At 40.3% G+C, this 23,450-nt stretch overlaps 2 protein-coding genes across 2 annotated transcripts in view; both read left to right on the top strand.

Moving 5' to 3' along the window:
- otogl (otogelin-like) overlaps positions 1–6,911 on the top strand; it is a 64,121-nt gene extending 57,210 nt beyond the window's left edge. The window contains 6 exon segments of the mRNA XM_042335063.1: positions 42–220; positions 671–775; positions 1,323–1,442; positions 2,209–2,254; positions 5,700–5,779; positions 6,711–6,911. Coding sequence (XP_042190997.1) covers positions 42–220; positions 671–775; positions 1,323–1,442; positions 2,209–2,254; positions 5,700–5,779; positions 6,711–6,911 — 731 coding nt within the window.
- An 11,555-nt stretch (positions 6,912–18,466) lies between these two features.
- ptprq (protein tyrosine phosphatase receptor type Q) overlaps positions 18,467–23,450 on the top strand; it is an 88,837-nt gene continuing 83,853 nt past the window's right edge. Inside the window, 3 exon segments of the mRNA XM_042335062.1 lie at positions 18,467–18,641; positions 21,273–21,530; positions 22,893–23,110. Of these exon segments, the coding sequence (XP_042190996.1) occupies positions 18,467–18,641; positions 21,273–21,530; positions 22,893–23,110 (651 nt within the window).

The raw sequence follows: 23,450 nt of genomic DNA, 5'->3' as shown, positions 1-23,450 counted from the left end.
TAAGTCGCGCTATACACATTAAGATTTATTATTTGTTTCAGAAAAGGATAAAGTGTGCCTGTTCCAAGGTGTGACTGTCTTGAAACCTGGCCAGTCAATGATCCAGTCTTTTGAAGGTGAACTGTGTCACACAGTCAATTGTTTGCACTCGATAGATCCTGTTACTGAGTTCCATTCAATGGAGATTAACATAGTTGCCTGTTCAGAAAAATGTGAACCTGTAAGTATATATAAACATTTACTGCCACTAGTGAGAACTTGACTGTATCCTCTTTTGAAGGCTGTCTAGGTCTATCCAGAAGTCTTATTGTATAATAATTCATCAATGAAAATAATTACCTTTAATGCTTTTCGTTGGTGGTAAACTAATAATAATAACTACACAATTAAACACGCCTGTACAGTTTTGATCTACATTTTCTCTTTATCTAATTCACAGTTAGCTTGGGTTGGTAGTGTACCTTATTGGTATTGATTTACCCCAAAGCTAAACTGATTTCACTGACGACTTTTATCAGAGACCCTGCAATTTTAATAGTAATAATTCTTGCATTTGATTTAGCACCTTATGTTGGGTGCTTTCACGGAATATACTGTCAAGATAATTGCCCAAAATATACAACATTTTGGAAATGTTGTGGATTTATTGTATTATTTTACTTATCAATAGCATCAAGTCTACATTCCTTCATCTGACCCTCACTTTTGCTGTGGTTCTTGTAAGAATATTTCATGCCCATCTGAGAATGAGAGTGGAGAAACCATTTTAAACAAGGTATGTTTGACCATTAGAACAGTTCTTACCTCTAATCCACTTTCCTTTAATTGTATCACAAGCAAAATCTAAGGTTTGAACTCAGTGTATCCACATGTCTATGCAAAAGACTAAGTGATGGCTGTATAGATCAGACTTTTTAAATCCCAGTCTATGCTGTTTGTGTATCTCAGCCCCCTTCTTCCTAACCCACAAGCAGCTGTTGTAGATGTTGCCCATTTCCTGTTCTCAAACAGCCAAGATTCACCTATAGTCCTCCAGATTAGATAGATAGCCCAACTGTCCTTTTGTTATAGAGCAACTATTGGGCTGCAGGACAAATGTCTCTTACCTATTTGCTCAAATTAGACCAGGGATCAGATTTTAAAGAAGCAATGCTGTGAACGAATAAATTGTTGGAGCCAGCTGAATAGGTTACTCATCTTCCCTGGGTAAAGGTACAGAATGAACGGAGCATTATTCTACATTCAAATTAAATTCAGTAAAATAATAGCAGCTGAAGCAATGATACTGTAACTCTCTTTATGCTGACTGTCTCTCACTCCAGGCAGGAACATCTTGGGTTTCAAACTGCATCAGATATGAATGTCTGGAGACTGCTGTTGGGGTTGCGATACTTGGCTCTGGAGTTGTCTGCCCACCGTTTAATGACACTGAATGTATACAGGTTTGTATTCTTCACACTGGAGCACTAGATATCCCTTCTGCATATCACATTGGGATGTATAATGTATTGGAATGCTATGCTTACTCGAATGATTTATCTTTAAAGAAATAGTTAGAGAGTTATGTGAGATGACAAGACATGGTATTTGATGTGAGAGCAATCAGAGTATAATAGTCTTTTTTTTTGGACCTGTGTTCCTATAATAAAGTTAAGTTTAGCTTTCCGTGTGCCTCTTTAATAATTATTTGCACCACTGTGAGGGTCTGTATTTAGTTGAAGAAAATATAAGCGATTCAAACTAGCACTTAAATTAAATTGTTCTGGTGCTGCTGCCTCTAGTGTGCAATATCATAGAATTATTGATACGTTGCAGTTCTCCTGCACATATACAACTGGCTTGTCAGGCAAACAGTTCTACATTGACAGAAAGCTGAGAATACATTATCCTGCATGTGGAAGTGTGTGTACGAGCCAGCAATGTATAATTGTGGTAGATGTCAGTCAATAGCCACTATCCAGTGTCAGACATAAAAAAAGGCTATGTGGTATGAGGACCAGAGAACTCAATCTTGCTATGGAATCGTAACCTGGCATGTACTGCCACCCAAATGGAAAGAGAGAATCTGAGTGAAGCTACAATATTGGAAATTAGTAATTGCCACCATGCCACTGCAGGAAACTTAACGCAATGCATTCCTGTGATCACTAACAAAAGGCGTTAGGCCGTTTTAATGGTACTTGTGTTAAAATGTTAACATTTTTGCAGAATGGGGGAATCGTAAAGACCTACGTGGATGGCTGCTGCAAGACTTGTAAGTGAGCAAGGCTGCATATTGTGCTTGTTTGGCTTTGGTTTCGGAGTGCTGTGGTATAAAACTGAATTACTGGGAGAATGAAGGAGGAAAGCATGTAGTATTTGAATCTGGGTGAACGGTGCTAAGATAACATTTTATAAAAAGTCGTGTCCGTCTTATTGCACTGCTTCTCTGGGGCTGCAGTCTAAACCATGCGGGCTGCTGGCACGGTTGATCTCGACCTTATTATTCTGGAGTATAACTGTTAAGTAAACAAGAAATAGATGCCACCTTATTTCCTCTTTGGAAATGTAAATTAGGAATATAATTAGGAATTAACACCCCTTCCATTCAGTTTGGAAGTACCTTAATGTCTGGCAGAATTCTGGAATAACATACTGTAATAACATTGAAGCAAAACTGTAATTGCAACTTTAGATTATTTTTCCCTTCAATAGATATAAGTGTGGAACAGAGACAATAATAACTCATGCAGTTATCAGCCTGAAGCTCACTTCTTTAATTTTCAATGAACCTTATTCAAAACCTTTAACCTCTGTTAGCTGGGGAGGGCAACACTGCTTTGCTTTGCTTATTTTCTTAGAATAACTTACTTTCTGAATGATTTGAATATATTAACTTCTCCACAAACCTCAATGGAGGAACAACAGGTGAGGGGAATAGGATGGGTGGGAGCTCGAATGAACTTATACAGAGATACAGATTAGTTGGGCCGATGGCCTGTTCCTCTGCCTTATCATGTATCATTCCATGTAAACCCCTTTCTTTCTAATTTTTTTTAAATGTTCTTTCCTTTAGGTTTGCTTTTTTTCATTCATATTATTTGTTTTTCATTGCTGCAAACTGCAAGCATATGCAACTGAATGGGGGTGTGGGGGGAACTAACAATTCAAAGTAAATATTGCTGTTTAACCTTTTAACTCTTTCTACATCCATTATAGTGTGTGTATTTTTCCAAAGAAAATCCATTGCAAGGGAAAGCAGTTTGCACAAACACAAAAAAACTGTTATACTTCAGAATTGTACATCATCATAAATTGATGTGACTGCAGAGATTGCACCAAATCACCTGCTTACCTGTGATTCTTTAGTGTTGATTTATAAACATGCCATCACAGACTAAAAGCATGTGCACTTGAATGGCCTTCCAAGTTCAAACACCAGCTTGTGTTTATACTTAACCCATTTAAAACAGCAACATATTCTTACGTACCAGCTTAATCTAATGCATGCCAGAAATTGTCATATTTCAATGTAATTTACACTGTTATTTACAATAAACTGATATTGATAATTCTGCCAGGTTCTGGATTGGGTTTATTACCTTTTACCATTAGCCCAGTAGTCCCTACTGGTAGTACTAATTGTGACACAGGTACTATTCCCATTACTGTATATATTTTTTAAATTTCAGTGTCTTTTTCGACGACAAAAATGTTACCATAAGCCAATTTTATGTGAAATGCATGATGTTTAAAACATTATTCATAGAATAAATTTTACTTGTTTTTTGAGGGTGGTAGATGGAGATGATGTGCTAGTTGTTTTTTGTAACCATGTTATTTGCTGTTAATTATTTTTAAGTGCCATCTTCCAACTCACAGGAGTTGATTCCCACCCTATTTTTACAAGCCACGTTTGCTAGTTTGTCACTGAAATGTGCTGATGTGTAATTTGTCATTCAATTGCGAATCTCACTCAAACCGTGTCAGAATCAGTAGGAAATGGGAAGATTTCTACTAGACGAAACTGAGCAAAGTTGAGGTTAAGGCACACTGAAGATGAAATTCCACCTGGAACTTTCTTACCTAATTATTGCACATAACTCAACCCTTTCTCTTTATGGGGGTCATCCTACATGTAGTAACTTGTTATTTAATTGTATTGAAATTCAGTTCAATTTGTTTTCTTTGTTAGATCTTTGCTGCCCCCTGTGATTCCATGGTCCTTATCCCGTTCCCCTCCAACTTTAGCTTATTGTCACCTGGAAATGCAACTACTTTGCAATGATTCCACAAATTCAGATAATTTATGTACATATTTTGTAGTTTGCCTACAAAATACAACAACAACAAAATTACATTTGTAAAGGGCCTTTCATGTCGGGAGGACAACTCAAAGTGCTGATCAGTCGGGGATCAGGATCCGAGCATGGTGGGGGCAGGGTTGGGGTGAGGGAGGGCAAAGAGGTAGGAAATAGAAGATGTACAGTCACTACATCTCACTGTAAAATCCTGCAAAGTGCTTTGAGACGTCTCAATATGTACAGCGCATTATCAGATGCAAAGATTGTTATTATATTGTAATACTAGGAACAGGAGAATCCCAGCAGATACCTTCTGAGATCCCATTCCAATGTGCCTTCCATTTTGACCTAGCTTCCTTTGTGACTGTTTTTTCTCCCTTTTGCCAGTTCAAGAAGCTGATTCTAAACTCATAAGGCAGGTGATACAATATTTCAGACACCGGCAGTATTTATTACATATGTGACACTCAATTATCAGTATCAATTGCAAACGTGACAAGAAGTTAGGTTTAAAATGAAATGTTGGTCGGTAGTTAATGAGATAAAATATGGCTCTTCTTTCAAACTTTTTTCCTAGAAATCCTTCTGTCGGTTCCATGGTTAAGGAGAGTATAGTGAAATCTACCAAGAATGTTCTCATGTTAAATAGCCACGTGCTCTTAATGGGAAATGTTCTTATTGCTAATGGTTTCTTAATGTTATGTTGCTTAATGTTGTGTGAGATTGTGCTCTGACTCAATGTTCCGAGTTCTTGTCAATTAATCTCTTTTTTTGCAAAGGCTGGGGCTCTGCCATGTGGTAAATTTCTTTTTTGTGAAATATTTTTCCATTACCTTTTTGTGTTATTCTCAGACGTGTCATTTTAAGTGCTACTGAGTGTTGTTCTGAGATTATAATATGAAATTATTTCCAAATGAACAGATTCGCCTACAAATTACAGTCATTACACTTTACAGTAAATTCTGTGAAGTACTTTGAGACATCCTGGCATTTAGAGGCACTAAATTAATTGCAAGGATTGGTGGTGTTTCACTGTATTAGTAAAATCAAAGTTTTCTATTGGATATAATTTAATACTATGCAGAGATGAGGAGAAGTTATGATTAACATTTCCTTCAGTCAATTGATTTAAGATCGTGTACAAGTTTTATTGTAGCTGCTATCACTTTATAGAAATTGGAATAGAAAGTCATTGATCTGAAAATACTAAGATGAGGTTGGACTTAATGCTCAAGACTTGAATCTGTACTTTACTGTGCAATAATTTAAGACAATTCAAGCTCTTAATGACTTCATCCTATTTATGAAACAGATAAGGGCACAATTTGAGATTAATATTAATGATTGTTTTTGCAACGGCATAATAACAATGTATTCCAATGTTTAAAATTTCATAATGTATTCATTTGTTACTAGGCAAAGAAGATGGAAAGCCTTGCCAGAAATTAGCTGTCAGAATGATCATCAGAAAAGATGACTGCCGCACCACTAGTTCTGTATGTACAACTCAAATTTCATTTATGTTTGTGGATCAAAACAATATTAGAAGTGCTGTTTAATTTCCAGTTTTCTCAGCAACCAGCTCAGCTGAACTGGCTCCAAGGTGACATATTTGGCAAAGGAATATCGGAATCGCGCCAGCTCTCTGTGGCAGTCTCGGTAATCCAGTTCCTGAGCCAAACGGGTCCGCAGTATTTCAGGACACTGCTGATAATAGCACAGATAACCTGATTCATTGCAGGACCTGGAGGGGCAGACCAGTCATTGGAGGCAGGGAGTCATCCCACTCAGCTCCTGTTAACCCTACAAAACAAAGCCATAATGGGTAGGGTGGTCCTAGCTGGAAAGCAGCGGAGAAGCTTCCAAGACAGCAATATCAAGGGGGTAATAAGCCCCTCATATAAAAACAATTTGGTCACTCAATCCACGACTATTTGTGGGACACAGCTGTGCATAATTGGCTGCCACATTTCACTCAGAAATTGCACAGTCAATTTGTTTTACAGTATATTCTGTGAAGTGCTGTGAGATGTCTCAACGACGTGATAAGGCGGTATATCAAATGAAAGTATTATTATCAATGGCACGCTATGCAGTTTTAACTGGTTAGACTCCAGCAGCACTCCAACACACACTCTAGGGACCCCAAGCCTTGCCAACATGTGCCTAATACTTTTGAAATTAGGTAAGCAGGATGCATCCCTCCACAGAGACGGAGTGCCCATTCCATTCATACAATCTATCTCGGGCATTTTGCATAAAGGCACGTTAAATAATAGAAAACGGAATGATTTGCTTTAGAAAAAGTATGTCCTTGAGAATCAAGCAAAACATTAACAGATTATCTGTAGTTAGTAGATAGATTTTATAGCACAATCCTAGTTTGTAAACCAGGATGATTGAACAAGTTATTCTTCCTCTTGCCAGGTAAACGTGGCTTCCTGTGATGGCAAATGCCCATCTGCTGTGATTTTCAACTCCAATATCAACGGCTATGCAAAATTCTGCAAATGCTGCAGAGAAGGTGGGCTAAGCGATCGGATTGTACCACTTTTCTGCACAGGAAATTCAACTTGGATAGACTTTATATTTCAAGAGCCAACAGACTGTTCCTGTAGATGGAATTAAATATGTTAATCTTCCTTCTAGTCTACAGCTCTTTTAAAGTGCATTTCTGAGCAGCATCAAACCTTGTTTTTGTTTAATAATAAACACTTGTAAATTAACTATAGAATTATGTTACTTTGTCAACAGTTGCATTGATGTGAGTGGTTACACTATTTTGCCAAGGTTAGTGTTGGATCAAGTTTATTTGGATACATAGTGAAAATTATACATTGTACTTATTTTAAACACTGTTTAATTTGTTTGAGTGATAACTATTCCTGTTTTGAAATACAAACATGGCTGAAACCTTTACTTTATATACTCAAGTATGTGTTTCTTAATTTGTTTTGAATACAATTCCTATACATTTCATAAGTACCTGTAGTTGAAATGTTTTTTTTTCTTTCCTGTCATTTGGGGCCATCAGCTAACATGTAAAGGAGTGTAAAATGTTCAAAGAATTGCTGACATTATGCATTTCAAACTGTATTGCGGCACAAGTTATATTCCGAACCCATATTCAAACGATTACCATTGCTTCCCGGAATCTGCAAAAAATATTGTTGCAGTAAATTACTGTGGCTTCTGCAATATCCACTCTCCATTACATGTATTTGAAACATTTCTTTAGCATTTATACAGAACCTTTATTCGCTTAACAGTGTTTTGTACCCCAGAATAACATGAAGGCACTTTGGATACCAAATGACTGAGCGTGACTACTGTACATAAAGTTCAAGGTCAAAATAAATACTAAATAGTTAACGTGGATGTTTGAAATTATTGGTGATGCAGTAAATACAGTACAAATGATTAATAAGATGACCTCAGGAATGCTACTTGCATATATTAATATACTTTAGACTCCAGTCTCTCTGTCACCTGGAGTGGTGTTCAACAAAAACAACAGGAATGTAGACATGGATAACTGCGGGGTATTGTATTATTTAGCAGTTCTCAGCCAGTCAGGTACCCTTGCCAGATATTTCCACCCTTTCCTCAACTGCTGGTTCATAGAAACTGCCAAGATGATCAGTGCACAAACCCATGATGATATTTCTCATTGAAAACCTTACATTGTCAGAAGGAATACATTTTAAAGTATCCATCATCCTTTTAAATAGAATGCAATACAGTGGAGCATAAGAATCTAGTTTTAAGACTTCCATTAACCCTATCTTAATTGAATACACATTTTGTATACACACAACAGCAGCCCTATTTAAATATTTGGGGGTGGGGTGGGGGTTAAACAGGATTGAATTATCAAGAGTTTACTGTAATTCTAATTCAGAAACTTGGAGCTAAATTGGAATTACAGTAAACTCTTGATAACTCAACCCTGGCTTAACTTGTCACTACCACTTAAGTAATAATGATGTGAATATGATGTGAAGTCCTGTAGCTTACTACAGAAGTCCTATGCGGAGTCCTGTAACTCAGTGATGAGAGCACTCACTTTGCAAGCGAGGGACCTGAGTTCGATTCCTGGCAGGGCGAAATGTTGGGCAAGTTTACTTGTGGGACACTGCTGTGCGCAATTGGCTGCCGCATTTCACCCACAAAATACAGTCAATTCACTTCACAGTATATTCTGTGAAACGCTTTGAGATGTCTCAAAGACATGATAAGATGCTATACCAAATGCAAGGATTATTATTAATGTTATATTCTGGCTGCATTTATTTATGTATTGATACATATGCCTAACTTGCCACTCCAGGTAACTCATTACCAAGTCCTTATTCCCATGTAGTAATGAGTTATCAGAAGTTTACTGTATGTGACTTTTCCAGGACTGGCATTCATAATGAGAGTATGCAAAAGGCAACAAAGTAGATTTAATTCTTTGGGAACTTATGGCTACACTATGGATATTCCAAGATCCTAATTTCATTGATGTTCTTCTAATTTTTGAAAATTATTATCCAAAGGACATACTAGAAAAAACATACAATTGACAAGGAACAATTTTAACCATTTAAAATAAAATGCCAGCATTTGTTTTAAAACAAAGCTAAAATGAAATCACACAAACAGCTGTAAACCATACCATTAAAACTCTTTTCAACGTTGAGGAAAGAATTCCGGGGGTGGTGGCGTTATACTTTACATGCCTCCTTCCACACAAAGATAATTGTAAGTAAACATAATATACAACTAAACTAAATGAAATAGACTCCTACATCCTCCTTATTAAATGAAAATTTCAGTATTTTCCTAGACGTAAGCACTTTCGCTTACAAATACACAGTGACAACATGCTACTGCAATTCTAGTCAAGTGTTTTGGGACATATTAATGATATGATAGGTGCTATACAAATACAAGGATTATTATTATGATGATGCCCATTTTGTGTTATTTATATATTTTTTAATATTTTAAAGTTACAGTTTTTATTTTACAAAATTTGGGGGAGGCTAAGCCTCCAGCTAATCTCTTGTGATGGGCTGTGACTGGAGGTTATACATCTTACCCCTGAATCATCCCACCCCATTCTCATTCACAATATTATTCAGCAATATTATTCAGGTCAACCACACAGAACAAGCTTGTTTGATCCTCGTCCCTGAAAATTTTAACAGTTTAGTGCCACACTCTTGTACTAATCGATGACAATACCTTCAGATGTAAAAGAGAGAAAAGTACAAGAAAGCGAAAAAAAATCACATTGTGCTAGTTTATTGTTCCATTTCACTGCTGCCTTTGTACATCAGCCAAAAGAACCTCCTTACTGCAAACCTGGTCATTGCAGAAACATTTAGAGAGCAACTGATACACTGGTGTGGGTGTTTATTATTATTATCATCACTAAATGTGTCATAGAATACAACACCCAATGTATGCAAATTGAATGTCTTAACAACTAATGGTAAATAATTTCCAGTCCAATATGAATAGGATTAAGAACATGCATTAAAATTGTGGGAACAGTAAATCAGGATTAAATGAATGAGCATTGCCCTTGGAGCTGTTGTTATGTCCATTTTCCACTGCAGTTGAGGGTCTTGCAAGCTGACAGTGGAGAGTTTGCGGGCTGACAGTGGAGAGTTTGCGGGCTGACAGTGGAGAGTTTGCGGGCTGACAGTGGAGGGTTTGCGGACTGACAGTGCAGGGTTTGCAGGGTGACAGTGGGGGGTTTGCAGGGTGACAGTGGGGGGTTTGCAGGGTGACAGTGGGGGGTTTGCAGGGTGACAGTGGGGGGTTTGCAGGGTGACAGTGGGGGGTTTGCAGGGTGACAGTGGGGGGTTTGCAGGGTGACAGTGGAGGGTTTGCGGGTTGACAGTGGAGGGTTTGCAGGGTGACAGTGGGGGGTTTGCAGGGTGACAGTGGAGGGTTTGCGGGCTGACATTGGAGGGTTTTGCAGGGTGACAGTGCAGGGTTTGCGGGCTGACAGTGGAGGGTTTGCGGGCTGACAGTGGAGGGTTTGCGGGCTGACAGTGGAGAGTTTGCGGGCTGACAGTGGAGGGTTTTGCAGGGTGACAGTGGAGGGTTTTGCAGGGTGACAGTGGAGGGTTTTGCAGGGTGACAGTGGAGGGTTTTGCAGGGTGACAGTGGAGGTTTTGCGGGCTGACAGTGGGGGGTTTGCGGGCTGACAGTGGAGGGTTTGCAGGGTGACAGTGGAGGGTTTGCGGGTTGACAGTGGGGGGTTTGCAGGGTGACAGTGGGGGGTTTGCGGGCTGACAGTGGGGGGTTTGCGGGCTGACAGTGGAGGGTTTGCGGGCTGACAGTGGGGGGTTTGCGGGCTGACAGTGGAGGGTTTGCGGGCTGACAGTGCAGGGTTTGCGGGCTGACAGTGGGGGTTTTGCGGGCTGACAGTGGGGTTTGCGGGCTGACAGTGGGGGGTTTGCGGGCTGACAGTGGGGGGTTTGCGGGCTGACAGTGGGGGGTTTGCGGGCTGACAGTGCAGGGTTTGCGGGCTGACAGTGGGGGGTTTGCGGGCTGACAGTGGGGGGTTTGCGGGCTGACAGTGGGGGTTTGCGGGCTGACAGTGCAGGGTTTGCGGGCTGACAGTGGGGGGTTTGCGGGCTGACAGTGCAGGGTTTGCGGGCTGACAGTGCAGGGTTTGCGGGCTGACAGTGGAGGGTTTGCGGGCTGACAGTGGGGGGTTTGCGGGCTGACAGTGGAGGGTTTGCGGGCTGACAGTGGGGGGTTTGCGGGCTGACAGTGCAGGGTTTGCGGGCTGACAGTGGGGGGTTTGCGGGCTGACAGTGGGGGTTTGCGGGCTGACAGTGGGGAGTTTGCGGGCTGACAGTGGAGGGTTTGCGGGCTGACAGTGGAGGGTTTGCGGGCTGACAGTGGGGGGTTTGCGGGCTGACAGTGGGGAGTTTGCGGGCTGACAGTGGGGAGTTTGCGGGCTGACAGTGCAGGGTTTGCAGGGAGACAGTGCAGGGTTTGCGGGCTGACAGTGGGGGGTTTGCAGGGTGACAGTGCAGGGTTTGCGGGCTGACAGTGGGGGGTTTGCGGGGTGACAGTGGAGGGTTTGCGGGGTGACAGTGGAGGGTTTGCGGGCTGACAGTGGAGGGTTTGCGGGTTGACAGTGCAGGGTTTGCGGGCTGACAGTGCAGGGTTTGCAGGGTGACAGTGCAGGGTTTGCGGGCTGACAGTGGGGGGTTTGCGGGCTGACAGTGGGGGGTTTGCGGGCTGACAGTGGGGGGTTTGCGGGCTGACAGTGGAGGGTTTGCGGGCTGACAGTGCCTGCGGGCGCTCCTCTTTTTTGCGCTGAGCTCTCCGCAGCCCCCAGAGCGCACCCACTGAGCCGCTGTCAATCAAAGCCGCGCTGAGCCGCCAACCTCCATCCCTATGGTAACATCATCCTTCAGGAACAAAGAGAGAAAAAAAGAGGGGGGGGGGGGGGGGGCTGCAGACAGAGCGAGGGGGTGCACAGTGCAATAGTCTCCCCCCTCCCTCCCTCCCCCCTCCCTCCCCCCCCTCCCTCCCTCCCTCCCTCTCCAGCAAACAAAACGGGAAGCACAGGATTTAAACGCCTGAGCTGAGCTCGAGCTGAGTCCCACACTGAGAGCTGTGCTGGTAGTGCAGGTAATTCATTCTAAGTTACTTTTGGGTCATGTCTGTCGTTTCAAATTGCACGTGCAAAATGCACGCAACCCCCCCCCCCCCCCCCCCTCCCCACCCCCCACCCACCCCCCCCGCACAACCCCAGCATTTAATAGTTGGCTTGAAAGATGTCTCTGACTCCTCGCCTCTCTCCTGCCTTTGCTGATTTATTTGGCTGTGCTGGTGGAGAGCTCCAAACTGGACAGCAGCAGAACTTCTGCCTTTTAAGTTATTTGCTCTTCACTTTCCAGGGCTCCTGTTGCTTTAGGTGAACCATCCACAGTGGACAGGCAATGAATGGGTCAAAGCTGGTGGTTGTCTTTCAACAGGATTACTTGCTCCCAGCGTCCTGGCCAACCATCCTCCAGATAAAGTAGGTTCACTCACCTCATGGGCTGCTTGTGGGACTTTGCAACTTGGCTGCAGAGTTCACCTACAAATATACAGTCACTGCACTTTTCCAAAAAAAACTTTGCGAACCGTTTTGAGATGTTATAGCTCCATATCAATACTGATGTGTTTAAAAATATGAGTTTAGAACTATAGGTACAGGTCCTCTTTTTGATAACCCTGTGATTAAAGGCACAGTCACCCAGCATTGGTCCATATTGCACACCACCGATCTATATTACACAGTATGTTAGCATTCATATATTGCACTGGTCCACAGATTTTACAGCACTAACCCAGATCACCCAGATACTGGTCAACAAATCACAAGCACTGTCCCATATTGTACAATACTGGTCTATTATATAGAATTGGACCATATTGCACAGTACTGGTCTGGAGTGGAAACTTGTCAAATGCTGAGTTTATGCTGAGTTTGCTGATATTTGTTGGGGCAACAGTTGGGACATGAGAATTGCGTTCAATGTACTAGAGCCAGAACGAAAGAAGTTTCATCCAGGGTTCCTGTTTCTGACCCAGCGAACCATGCTGGAGGGGTTGTGAATGCAGCCATCAAGTGTGGACAGGATTGTGTTCAGGTATGACACCCCACTGTTGAAAATCTTACCAATGCTCAGAGTCAAGTCTCATTTATGTTTAATGACTTTTTTTGTCAAGGTACCAGAATTATGAATCACAATCCATTCCTGTAACATTTTAGGAGAACACTTATTAATTAACAAACAACTCATTTATGAATATTGTGCAGTGCCCATAGCTGAACTCTGCAATTGGGTATTTGTTCAAAAGCAGCCCTAGATTCAAAGTGGAATGTGAAGTAAAGATTAGGCTTCTCAGTCCAAATTGCTGCAATGCTGGAAGCACTCGGCATTGCACCACAATATTATAAGTATAGCAATGCAAATTAGCACTGCTCCACTCTACCAATAGTCCATTTGTGGAGTCCTGTAGCTCAGTGGTTAGAGCACTCGCTTTGCAAGCGAGAGACCTGAGTTCAATTCCAGGCAGGGCCAAACCTTGGGCAAGTTTCCTTACTCCACACGCCTAATAATAATCCCTCCAAAACCAAAAACAATAATAAAAATTGGTCATTTTCCATCTACGACTGTTTGTGGGACATTGCTGTGCGCAATTGGCTGCCGCGTTCACCCACAAATATGCAGTCAATTCACTTTACAGTGTGTTCTGTGAAGCACTTTGGGACGTCCGCCCGACGTGAAAAGCGCTATATCAAATTCAAGGATTATTATTATTATTATTTTAAATTAAGTCAATGGATGGCCCAAAGATTTTAAAGGATGATTAACGCTATTACAGATTTGGTTACTAATATCTGTTTTTGTGGCATGCTGTTCATTGTCTGCGAGGAGCAGGAAGTAAAAATCATGTTTCTCACTTTTAGTTTTGATTTCATTTGGTTTTGCAGCTTGTTGTGGAGTAGAAGCTGTGTGATGCTGAGAAGCTACATTTGAATGTTACACAAGGCAGAATGAAACCAATTTCCCATATGGACCAGTCCCTTTTGTGTTTGTGTTTTCTAAAGTATGTTTTTCAGGTAGGAATACATTTATTATTAAGGCAGAAATTATCTCAGCAGCGTAAACTGATGATTATAGTGTGTGGCCATTGGCAACATTTAAACAATTCAAATTCTCTCTTGTTTGAATTTAATGTTTTCGCTCTGCGCTTTGCTACATTTAGGAAGACTATTGTGAATACATTGTAACATGCAACATAATCAAACATGAAGATCTATTAGGGGTAACTACGTTGAGACAATTTTCCAGCTAGTAGAGTCCTGTAGCTCAGTTCTGTAGCTTGTGGAGTCCTGTAGCTCAGTGGTTAGAGCACTCGCTTTGCAAGTGAGAGACCTGAGTTCAATTCCAGGCAGAGGGCGAAACCTTGGGCAAGTTTCCTTACTCCACACGCCTAATAATAATCCCTCCAAAAACAAAAAACAATAATAAATTGGTCATTTTCAATCTACGACTGTTTGTGGGACATTGCTGTGCGCAATTGGCTGCCGCGTTCGCCCACAAATATACAGTCAATTCACTTTGCAGTGTGTTCTGTGAAGCGCTTTGGGACGTCCTCTCGACGTGAAAAGCGCTATATCAAATGCAAGGATTATTATTATATTATTATTATAGTATTGAAGTTTGGAGCATTTTAACTGTTTATGCAATGAGTGCGGTAGCCACATGTTTTATAAAATAACAAAGAACAACAAATTGCATTTATATAGTGCCCTTCACACAGGACAGCGTCTTGGAGCGCTGGTTATGGAGAACAAAACAATCACAGTACCAGAGAGACAATTTGAATTTTTTTGGTCCATATTGCACACCACCGATCTATATTACACAGTATGTTAGCATTAATATATTGCACTGGTCCACAGATTTTACAGCACTAGCCCAGATCACCCAGATACTGGTCAACAAATCACAAGCACTGTCCCATATTGTACAATACTGGTCTATTATATAGAATTGGACCATATTGCACAGTACTGGTCTGGAGTGGAAACTTGTCAAATGCTGAGTTTATGCTGAGTTTGCTGATATTTGTTGGGGCAACAGTTGGGACATGAGAATTGCGTTCAATGTACTAGAGCCAGAACGAAAGAAGTTTCATCCAGGGTTCCTGTTTCTGACCCAGCGAACCATGCTGGAGGGGTTGTGAATGCAGCCATCAAGTGTGGACAGGATTGTGTTCAGGTATGACACCCCACTGTTGAAAATCTTACCAATGCTCAGAGTCAAGTCTCATTTATGTTTAATGACTTTTTTTTGTCAAGGTACCAGAATTATGAATCACAATCCATTCCTGTAACATTTTAGGAGAACACTTATTAATTAACAAACAACTCATTTATGAATATTGTGCAGTGCCCATAGCTGAACTCTGCAATTGGGTATTTGTTCAAAAGCAGCCCTAGATTCAAAGTGGAATGTGAAGTAAAGATTAGGCTTCTCAGTCCAAATTGCTGCAATGCTGGAAGCACTCGGCATTGCACCACAATATTATAAGTATAGCAATGCAAATTAGCACTGCTCCACTCTACCAATAGTCCATTTGTGGAGTCCTGTAGCTCAGTGGTTAGAGCACTCGCTTTGCAAGCGAGAGACCTGAGTTCAATTCCAGGCAGGGCCAAACCTTGGGCAAGTTTCCTTACTCCACACGCCTAATAATAATCCCTCCAAAACCAAAAACAATAATAAAAATTGGTCATTTTCCATCTACGACTGTTTGTGGGACATTGCTGTGCGCAATTGGCTGCCGCGTTCACCCACAAATATGCAGTCAATTCACTTTACAGTGTGTTCTGTGAAGCACTTTGGGACGTCCGCCCGACGTGAAAAGCGCTATATCAAATTCAAGGATTATTATTATTATTATTTTAAATTAAGTCAATGGATGGCCCAAAGATTTTAAAGGATGATTAACGCTATTACAGATTTGGTTACTAATATCTGTTTTTGTGGCATGCTGTTCATTGTCTGCGAGGAGCAGGAAGTAAAAATCATGTTTCTCACTTTTAGTTTTGATTTCATTTGGTTTTGCAGCTTGTTGTGGAGTAGAAGCTGTGTGATGCTGAGAAGCTGCATTTGAATGTTACACAAGGCAGAATGAAACCAATTTCCCATATGGACCAGTCCCTTTTGTGTTTGTGTTTTCTAAAGTATGTTTTTCAGGTAGGAATACATTTATTATTAAGGCAGAAATTATCTCAGCAGCGTAAACTGATGATTATAGTGTGTGGCCATTGGCAACATTTAAACAATTCAAATTCTCTCTTGTTTGAATTTAATGTTTTCGCTCTGCGCTTTGCTACATTTAGGAAGACTATTGTGAATACATTGTAACATGCAACATAATCAAACATGAAGATCTATTAGGGGTAACTACGTTGAGACAATTTTCCAGCTAGTAGAGTCCTGTAGCTCAGTTCTGTAGCTTGTGGAGTCCTGTAGCTCAGTGGTTAGAGCACTCGCTTTGCAAGTGAGAGACCTGAGTTCAATTCCAGGCAGAGGGCGAAACCTTGGGCAAGTTTCCTTACTCCACACAGAGCCTAATAATAATCCCTCCAAAAACCAAAAACAATAATAAATTGGTCATTTTCAATCTACGACTGTTTGTGGGACATTGCTGTGCGCAATTGGCTGCCGCGTTCGCCCACAAATATACAGTCAATTCACTTTGCAGTGTGTTCTGTGAAGCGCTTTGGGACGTCCTCTCGACGTGAAAAGCGCTATATCAAATGCAAGGATTATTATTATATTATTATTATAGTATTGAAGTTTGGAGCATTTTAACTGTTTATGCAATGAGTGCGGTAGCCACATGTTTTATAAAATAACAAAGAACAACAAATTGCATTTATATAGTGCCCTTCACACAGGACAGCGTCTTGGAGCGCTGGTTATGGAGAACAAAACAATCACAGTACCAGAGAGACAATTTGAATTTTTTTCTATTAATTATTAACAGAATCTGCTCAGTGTAGTTAGACAAAAATGTACAGCCAAATGAAAAGCTTAACTTTTTAATCTCCTTTTGATAGTGTTTACAGTGAAACAAATGTGTCAACTTAAGAAGTTCAATAAAAATATGTTTGATCGCCAAATTGTCTTCTGATGTCAAAAATGCTTTGACCTAGTCAGACTATTACTGAATTAACTTACCCAAACCATTCTTATGGCCGTCCCTCACCCCAGCTCCCCTGGCTCGGAGTCAGGCTCCGCCACTGTTAAGCGCTCTGAGATGTTACCCTGCTATATAAGTGCAAGTTGTTGCTGTTAACCATTTGAGGATTGCTGTACTGTTCGTGCCCCAAAGTTAGATACATCACATAGATTTTCTTTTGTCCAGAAATCTGATTCAAAGTTACTTTTATGTGTTTCCAGCCTTCTAGATTTCTAGACTATATGCTACTTGTATTGTTATCAAGGCCAGGATTGAAGTTGATATGAATCTGCATGTACAATATTGCAATTCATCTATCTGCGTTTACAGAGAGAACATCTACAAAATAGATTGAATATCAGTTTAAAATCCTCAGACGTATTATTTTACTTATCAATTTGTGTCAGACTAGATATTCTGAACCCTTAAAATAAGTTTAATACTTCAATTCCTCTGCTTCTAGCATTGTGATATGATGATTATATGTTACTTTTATTGTTATCACCACAACTGACATGTAAGTAAGCAGCACTAATTCTAGTTTGCAGGATGCTTGAATTGCCAGTTAGCTGCGAATCGTTCAACAATAAGGGTGTTGATTGAGTGGAACGTGTTTCCTGAAGAACAGACAGAAACCTATCTAATAACATACGGAACACTGGCCCCAACCTTTTCCAGTACCACGGTAAAGATATCACAATAACTAAATCTACCACGTTATGTTATATTTCTAATTTTTATGACCTGACTTTTATCAAGTGATTGAAACAACGTGATTTTTTGAACAAGTATTTTATCTACAACATAATATATTCATATACTGTTCAAGGAATGGATGGTTTCTGGTGCAAGAGCTGAATGTCTTTATTTTCAGTTGGTAGCACTCTCGACTCTAAGTCAGATGGCTATGGTTTCAAGCCCCACATTGGGAATTGGAACTCATATAGTCTAAGCTGACACTCCAATGCAGTACTGCATTGAGGTACCGAGGATGATGTCTGCTTGTTAAAGTGGATGTTAAAGATCCCACCGCACTATTCAAAAAGAGAAGGTTGTTTCTCCCAGTGTTCTGGCCAACAACCATTGTACAATCGCTGCACATTACAGTTTATCCTATAATCGGCTTTGGGACATCCTCCCGACATGAAATGGGCTACACCAAATGTAAGCATTATTATTATGATGAATGCCTGCCAACTTTTAGTTATCATTTGTAATGTACTTGACATGTAATTGTAAGTTATCTTTTTTAAATGTTTTGTAGCTGATATCTTTACAAAGAACATTGCAGTGCCGAAAGGTGAAATCCCAGTGAATGACACCAGCATGGACCAGTTGGGCCAAATTGTTCAGAGATATAGTTATTATTTCATGCCCATGAGTAATTATGCACTACGCTTTTTATTAAGCATACAATGACTCACATGTTCATTTCAAATTTTAAACCAGCACAGTTTCTTTCTGCTCCTCAGAAATCTGTTCAAGGATCAAGTATCACACTGAGTGACCTTCATGAAGATACAAACTATTACTTTAGTACAAAGTCGCTGAGACACGGAGAACCCTTGGACAGCAAATCTTTTACGACACGTAAGCACCAGTTTGCTGTCTTAACTTATGTAAGTTGCAATCAGATGGACTTGGCGAGAATCAGAAAAACATTTTCTATGATTCAGTGGAAATGAAGGCTAATGAGTAGGTAAGTATTTGCTCTGCTACAATAATTCTACAGGACTGCCGTATTAGAACTGCCATCTGTTGAGTGCTGGTTCCCTTAAAGCGAGGGGCTACTATGCTTTTTAAAAATATATATATTTATTTATAAATACAATATTTGGTACAACAAAAATCCCAAACAAACACAACATACAATATTTTCTGTTCCATTTTTTCCCCTTTCTCTCAATACAAAAAAAATTCCGTTGTTTACAGTGCATTCATTCACCGCACATAGGTTGTGCACACGTTTTTTGGGAAACTCCCTTTAAAACAGTTGGGAGTTGCCCCTGTGTACACCACATCCATGTGCGCACCTGCACACACCCGGATAAGGCGTACTTGGTGCTTTCAGAAGGCGCCCCGTTGTGCACCGTACGCACAAGTTTACCGTACATACTTTTCGGGACACTCTTTGGTTACAGCTTGAGTGTCCTTCTGTGCCCTTACGTTTAATTCAGTCACTTGTGCTGTCCCGGAAGTATGGTACACCCGGCTTCCTGCTAAAACGTAGCTAACTTTCAGGTCATGAGATAACCACTGGCGTCACTTGTTGCGCATTGTGCATGCAAAGCGCTGCTGAGGTCGTTTTCTCCTTGATGCAACCATTGAATTCCCTCCATCTACCTTTCTATCTCACCCCCTCTCTAACAACAACAACAACAACAAGATTCCATTTATTGAGCGCCTTTCACGTCGGGAGGACGTCCCAAGGCGCTGTACAGTTGGGTTGGGACCCGAGCAAGGGGGAAATGGTCAGGGGGAGGGAAGGGAGGGAGCGAGGATGGGGTAGAGAGTCAAGAGGGGAGCTGAAGGCTCGGTCAAAGAGAAAGGTCTTGAGACCGGCCTTGAAGGAGGAAAGGGAGGAGGCGGCGAAGGCACTGAGGGATAGAGTTCCAGAGCCTCGGGGCTGAGAGGCTGAAGGCCCGGCCCCGATGGTAGGGCGGTTGGGGTGGGGGATGTGGAGCAAACCAGAGCCAGAGGAACGGAGGGTACGGGCAGGTAAGTAGGGGGATAGTAGGTCGGAGAGGTAGGAGGGAGCAAGGCCGTGAATGGCCTTGTAGGTGAGGATGAGGATCTTGAATTCTAACTGTCTTTATATCATGCCTAAAAAGGACCTCTTTGACTGCACCTATGGCTAGCTTCCCCTTCCGCTCTTGACATTTCACCCTGTTTTTGTGAAGCACTCCAAGCCATGAGACGTTATATTGCAAGTTGTAAAATCAGTCCTTGTTTTCTAACTTGCAATACATGAATGTTTAGAAAATGATTTAACACAAAATAGTCTGAATCTCACAGGTTAATTTATTCCAAAAGGTCACTTTGTAGTGTAGGAAACTTGTAAATATGTAGAAAACTAAGAAGGTTTCATGCATGATACTAATCGGAACCTTTAATAAACATTTGTTAGGAGATAACCTTCATTGTGATCAGCAGTTGTAAAACCTGCAGAGTTTAGACAAATTAAAAATATTCATGTACTAAAGTTATATATTTCTGTCTGTGTGTGGTATGTTTGTGTGTGTATTTGTGTATGTGTACGAGGAGAGGGGAAAGAATAATTTGCTAATAGGAACATAGGAAATTAGGATTTCCTAAGGCCCTGTGGCCCATTGAATCCTCTTCGCCACAGACTATTCCTTGGCCCAAATACTGTATTACAAGCCTCCCTTGATCTTGCTTCCCTAGCTTTCCACAATATTGCTCAATATAATACAATCCTTGCATTTGATATAGCGTCTTATCACATCTTCGAGACATCTCAAAGCGCTTCACAGAATATACCGTAAAGTGAATTGACTGTTATTTGTATTGCTCAGTATCTATCCAATTCTCATTATTCTCTGTGAGATGGAACTTCCCTCATCTCATTCCTCACTGTCAATATTCCCCATCAAACATTGCTTTATTCCTCACATGTGGAGTTTATTATAGAGGTACTTTGCACTCACTGGTTTAAAAAATCTGTAACCTTGAAATGTCTTCAATAACACGTAGCCTGATTATCTTTTTTTTAATGAAGAATCTCTTAGTACTCTTATGCAAAATGGAAGTTATTGCAATAATATTATACAGCAGAGCTCAAACAAAATAAAGTCATACATAATTCTTTGGTTTTTTTTACGAATGAGTAAATTTGATAATGTAAGTTGCTTATAAGGTTAACAGTATATGAGCATATTTGCTTTTGAAAGATAGATACAGCATTTCCTAAGTGCAATCTCAGTCTTTATTAATTCTGAAGATTCACTGGAATAATTTGTCAAAAAATGTATTTTTACTGGGGATTAATATTAGTTTGATTGATATCAACTACAGTACACCTGCCATTATAAAACTGAAAACTGCTATTGAACAATGTAATTAACAATATGTATTGCTTGTGATTGTTTGTTGGTAAAAGCTTAAACTGTTGAGACTTACGAATACAAACCTAACTTAGCATTCAAAATGTATAGCTAATATTTTGGCAACAGGAATACTAACACATTTTCTATCTCTCAGGTCTGCTCAGTGAAGCTGCTATAAAAGTAAATGTTTCAGCAACGAGTGTTTTATTTGATTGGAAGGAGTTTGGAGATTTAAAACTTCTTGCTGTGATAACCCTTAATTTCACTTCACACACTATTCCACTGAATAAAACTGAGTATGTGTGGAATGAATTAACACCTGGAACGCTGCATAATTTCTCTTTGGAATTCAAGCAAGTGCATCTCGTTGGAATAAATTTGACGCAAATCTTTGATATTCTCATCGAAACAGGTATGAAAAACAATTTAGTTCAAATTCATATGTTATTTAGTTGGCATTGTGACTGATTAAAAACTCGGTGTTGGGGGAAGCAGAATATTTTATAAAAGAGCCAATGTGTTATTGGCATAAAGGTCAGAATCAATTGATTTAACAATGCCAATGTGGCTTTCAAAGTCTGGGCATTAACAAAGACTGTGGGTGGGATACACTGCTGGTAAATCCCATCACACAAGCATGCAACCAAGGTTGGTAAATTTACTGATCAGTGCAAAATAATTTTCTATGTGTTATTAGGTTTAGTGGTACCATTTTCTCCCTTTTTCTCCTGACTGGCACAGATTTACACTTCAATATGTAAATCTGTTCATACAATGTGTTAATACACTGCAATTGATAATGTCTTCACCTGATAGCTAGACACTTGCACTTTCCAGTAGGATTACTGGACAGTGATGCGAATTGCATGACCTGGATATTTCCTCCCATTTGTCTAGTCCAAGGAAACTGTGGCAAATTGTTGCAAACCGTATGAATAGAAATAAATTGGGCTTTGTTGTGAAGTGCCCTACCCAAACCAACATAGGATGAAACCCTATGTTGGGTCTGAGTTTATAATGCCGGTGAAGCGCTGTATTCTTTGAGGTGCTGTCCTTCAGATGAAATATTGAAACAAGGTCCCCTCTGCCTGATAAGGTTTATTTTAAAGATTCCATAGCACTATTCGAAAAGTGACAGGAGTTCCTCTTGGTGTCGTGACAACAGAAATTGGACATCCATTTCATGGCTGTTTGTGGGTCAATGGTGCACGCAAACAGGTTGTCACGATTGTCAACAAATACACAGTCACTACACTTTACAGAAACTTTGTGCAATACTTTGCGATGTTCTCAATGTTACAGGCATTACATCAACTGTCAAGGATTATTATCATTATAACAGGGAAATAATCCATTAACTGTCACTGTCAAGACTCAGTCATGAGGATGTCCACTTGCACCATTCACTCAATGGTTTCTGTTACATGTAAATCTATACTTCTCAGTTTGAGATGCAGAAAAGGAGAAAGTTAGTATTTTTAAAAAAAAATTTAAAATTCATACAGCTGTTTATTGTAAACTATAACAGGGGAGGACAAGTTTGCAGAGCTATGGGGAGAGCGCGGGGGAGTGGGATTGAATTGGATAGTTCTTTTCAAAAAGCCGGCAGACACGATGATCCAAATGGCCTCCTTCTATGCTGTATAATTCGATGATTGATTCTATGGTAACAAGGATTGAATGGTGTCAAGTTGTTAACTTTCTTTCTTTATCTGCTCTGCTTATGGAAGACTTGCAGTTTCATAAGCTGATCATACTGTTGTTGCCTTTATAGTGTCATGTCCTCCAGACTGGATTGGATCAAAATATAGTTGTTACTGGATAAGAAAAGAGCACATGAAATGGAAAGAGGCACTCCATTTCTGTGAATCAGCAGCAACTGGAGCTCACCTTCTTGACATAAATACTGAAGAAGAACATATGCTCATATCCTCGCACCTCAGGTCTCTGAATAATTACAACATGCTATGGACTGGTCTGAATGACATTGAGGTGAGTGTCAAATCTTCGATTTCATAAATATTGCAAATCAGTTGAATTATGATTCAGTTGAAGAAAGCATTTTGTCCAATATGATATTATTGAATATGATCAGGAGATCCACAATGAGGAGTCTTGGTCTTATTTCAAAAGGGGAAGATGAATAGAAAGTTTCAATTTAACTACATTACACAGAGGGTAATTAACATGCAATAATAATTGTCGCATTTGATACAGCATCCAGTATAATCTGTGAAGCACTTTGAGACATCTCAACTACATGATAAGAGCCTATATCAAATGCAAGGATTATTATTATCTTACCATGTTGTAACATATCTCAAAGTGCTTC

Source organism: Callorhinchus milii, unplaced genomic scaffold, assembly GCF_018977255.1.
Source record: "Callorhinchus milii isolate IMCB2004 unplaced genomic scaffold, IMCB_Cmil_1.0 Scaffold5, whole genome shotgun sequence".
Lineage (NCBI taxonomy): Eukaryota > Metazoa > Chordata > Chondrichthyes > Chimaeriformes > Callorhinchidae > Callorhinchus > Callorhinchus milii.
The sequence above is the reverse complement of the archived record's forward strand: the minus strand, read 5'-3'. Positions and strand labels throughout refer to the sequence as shown.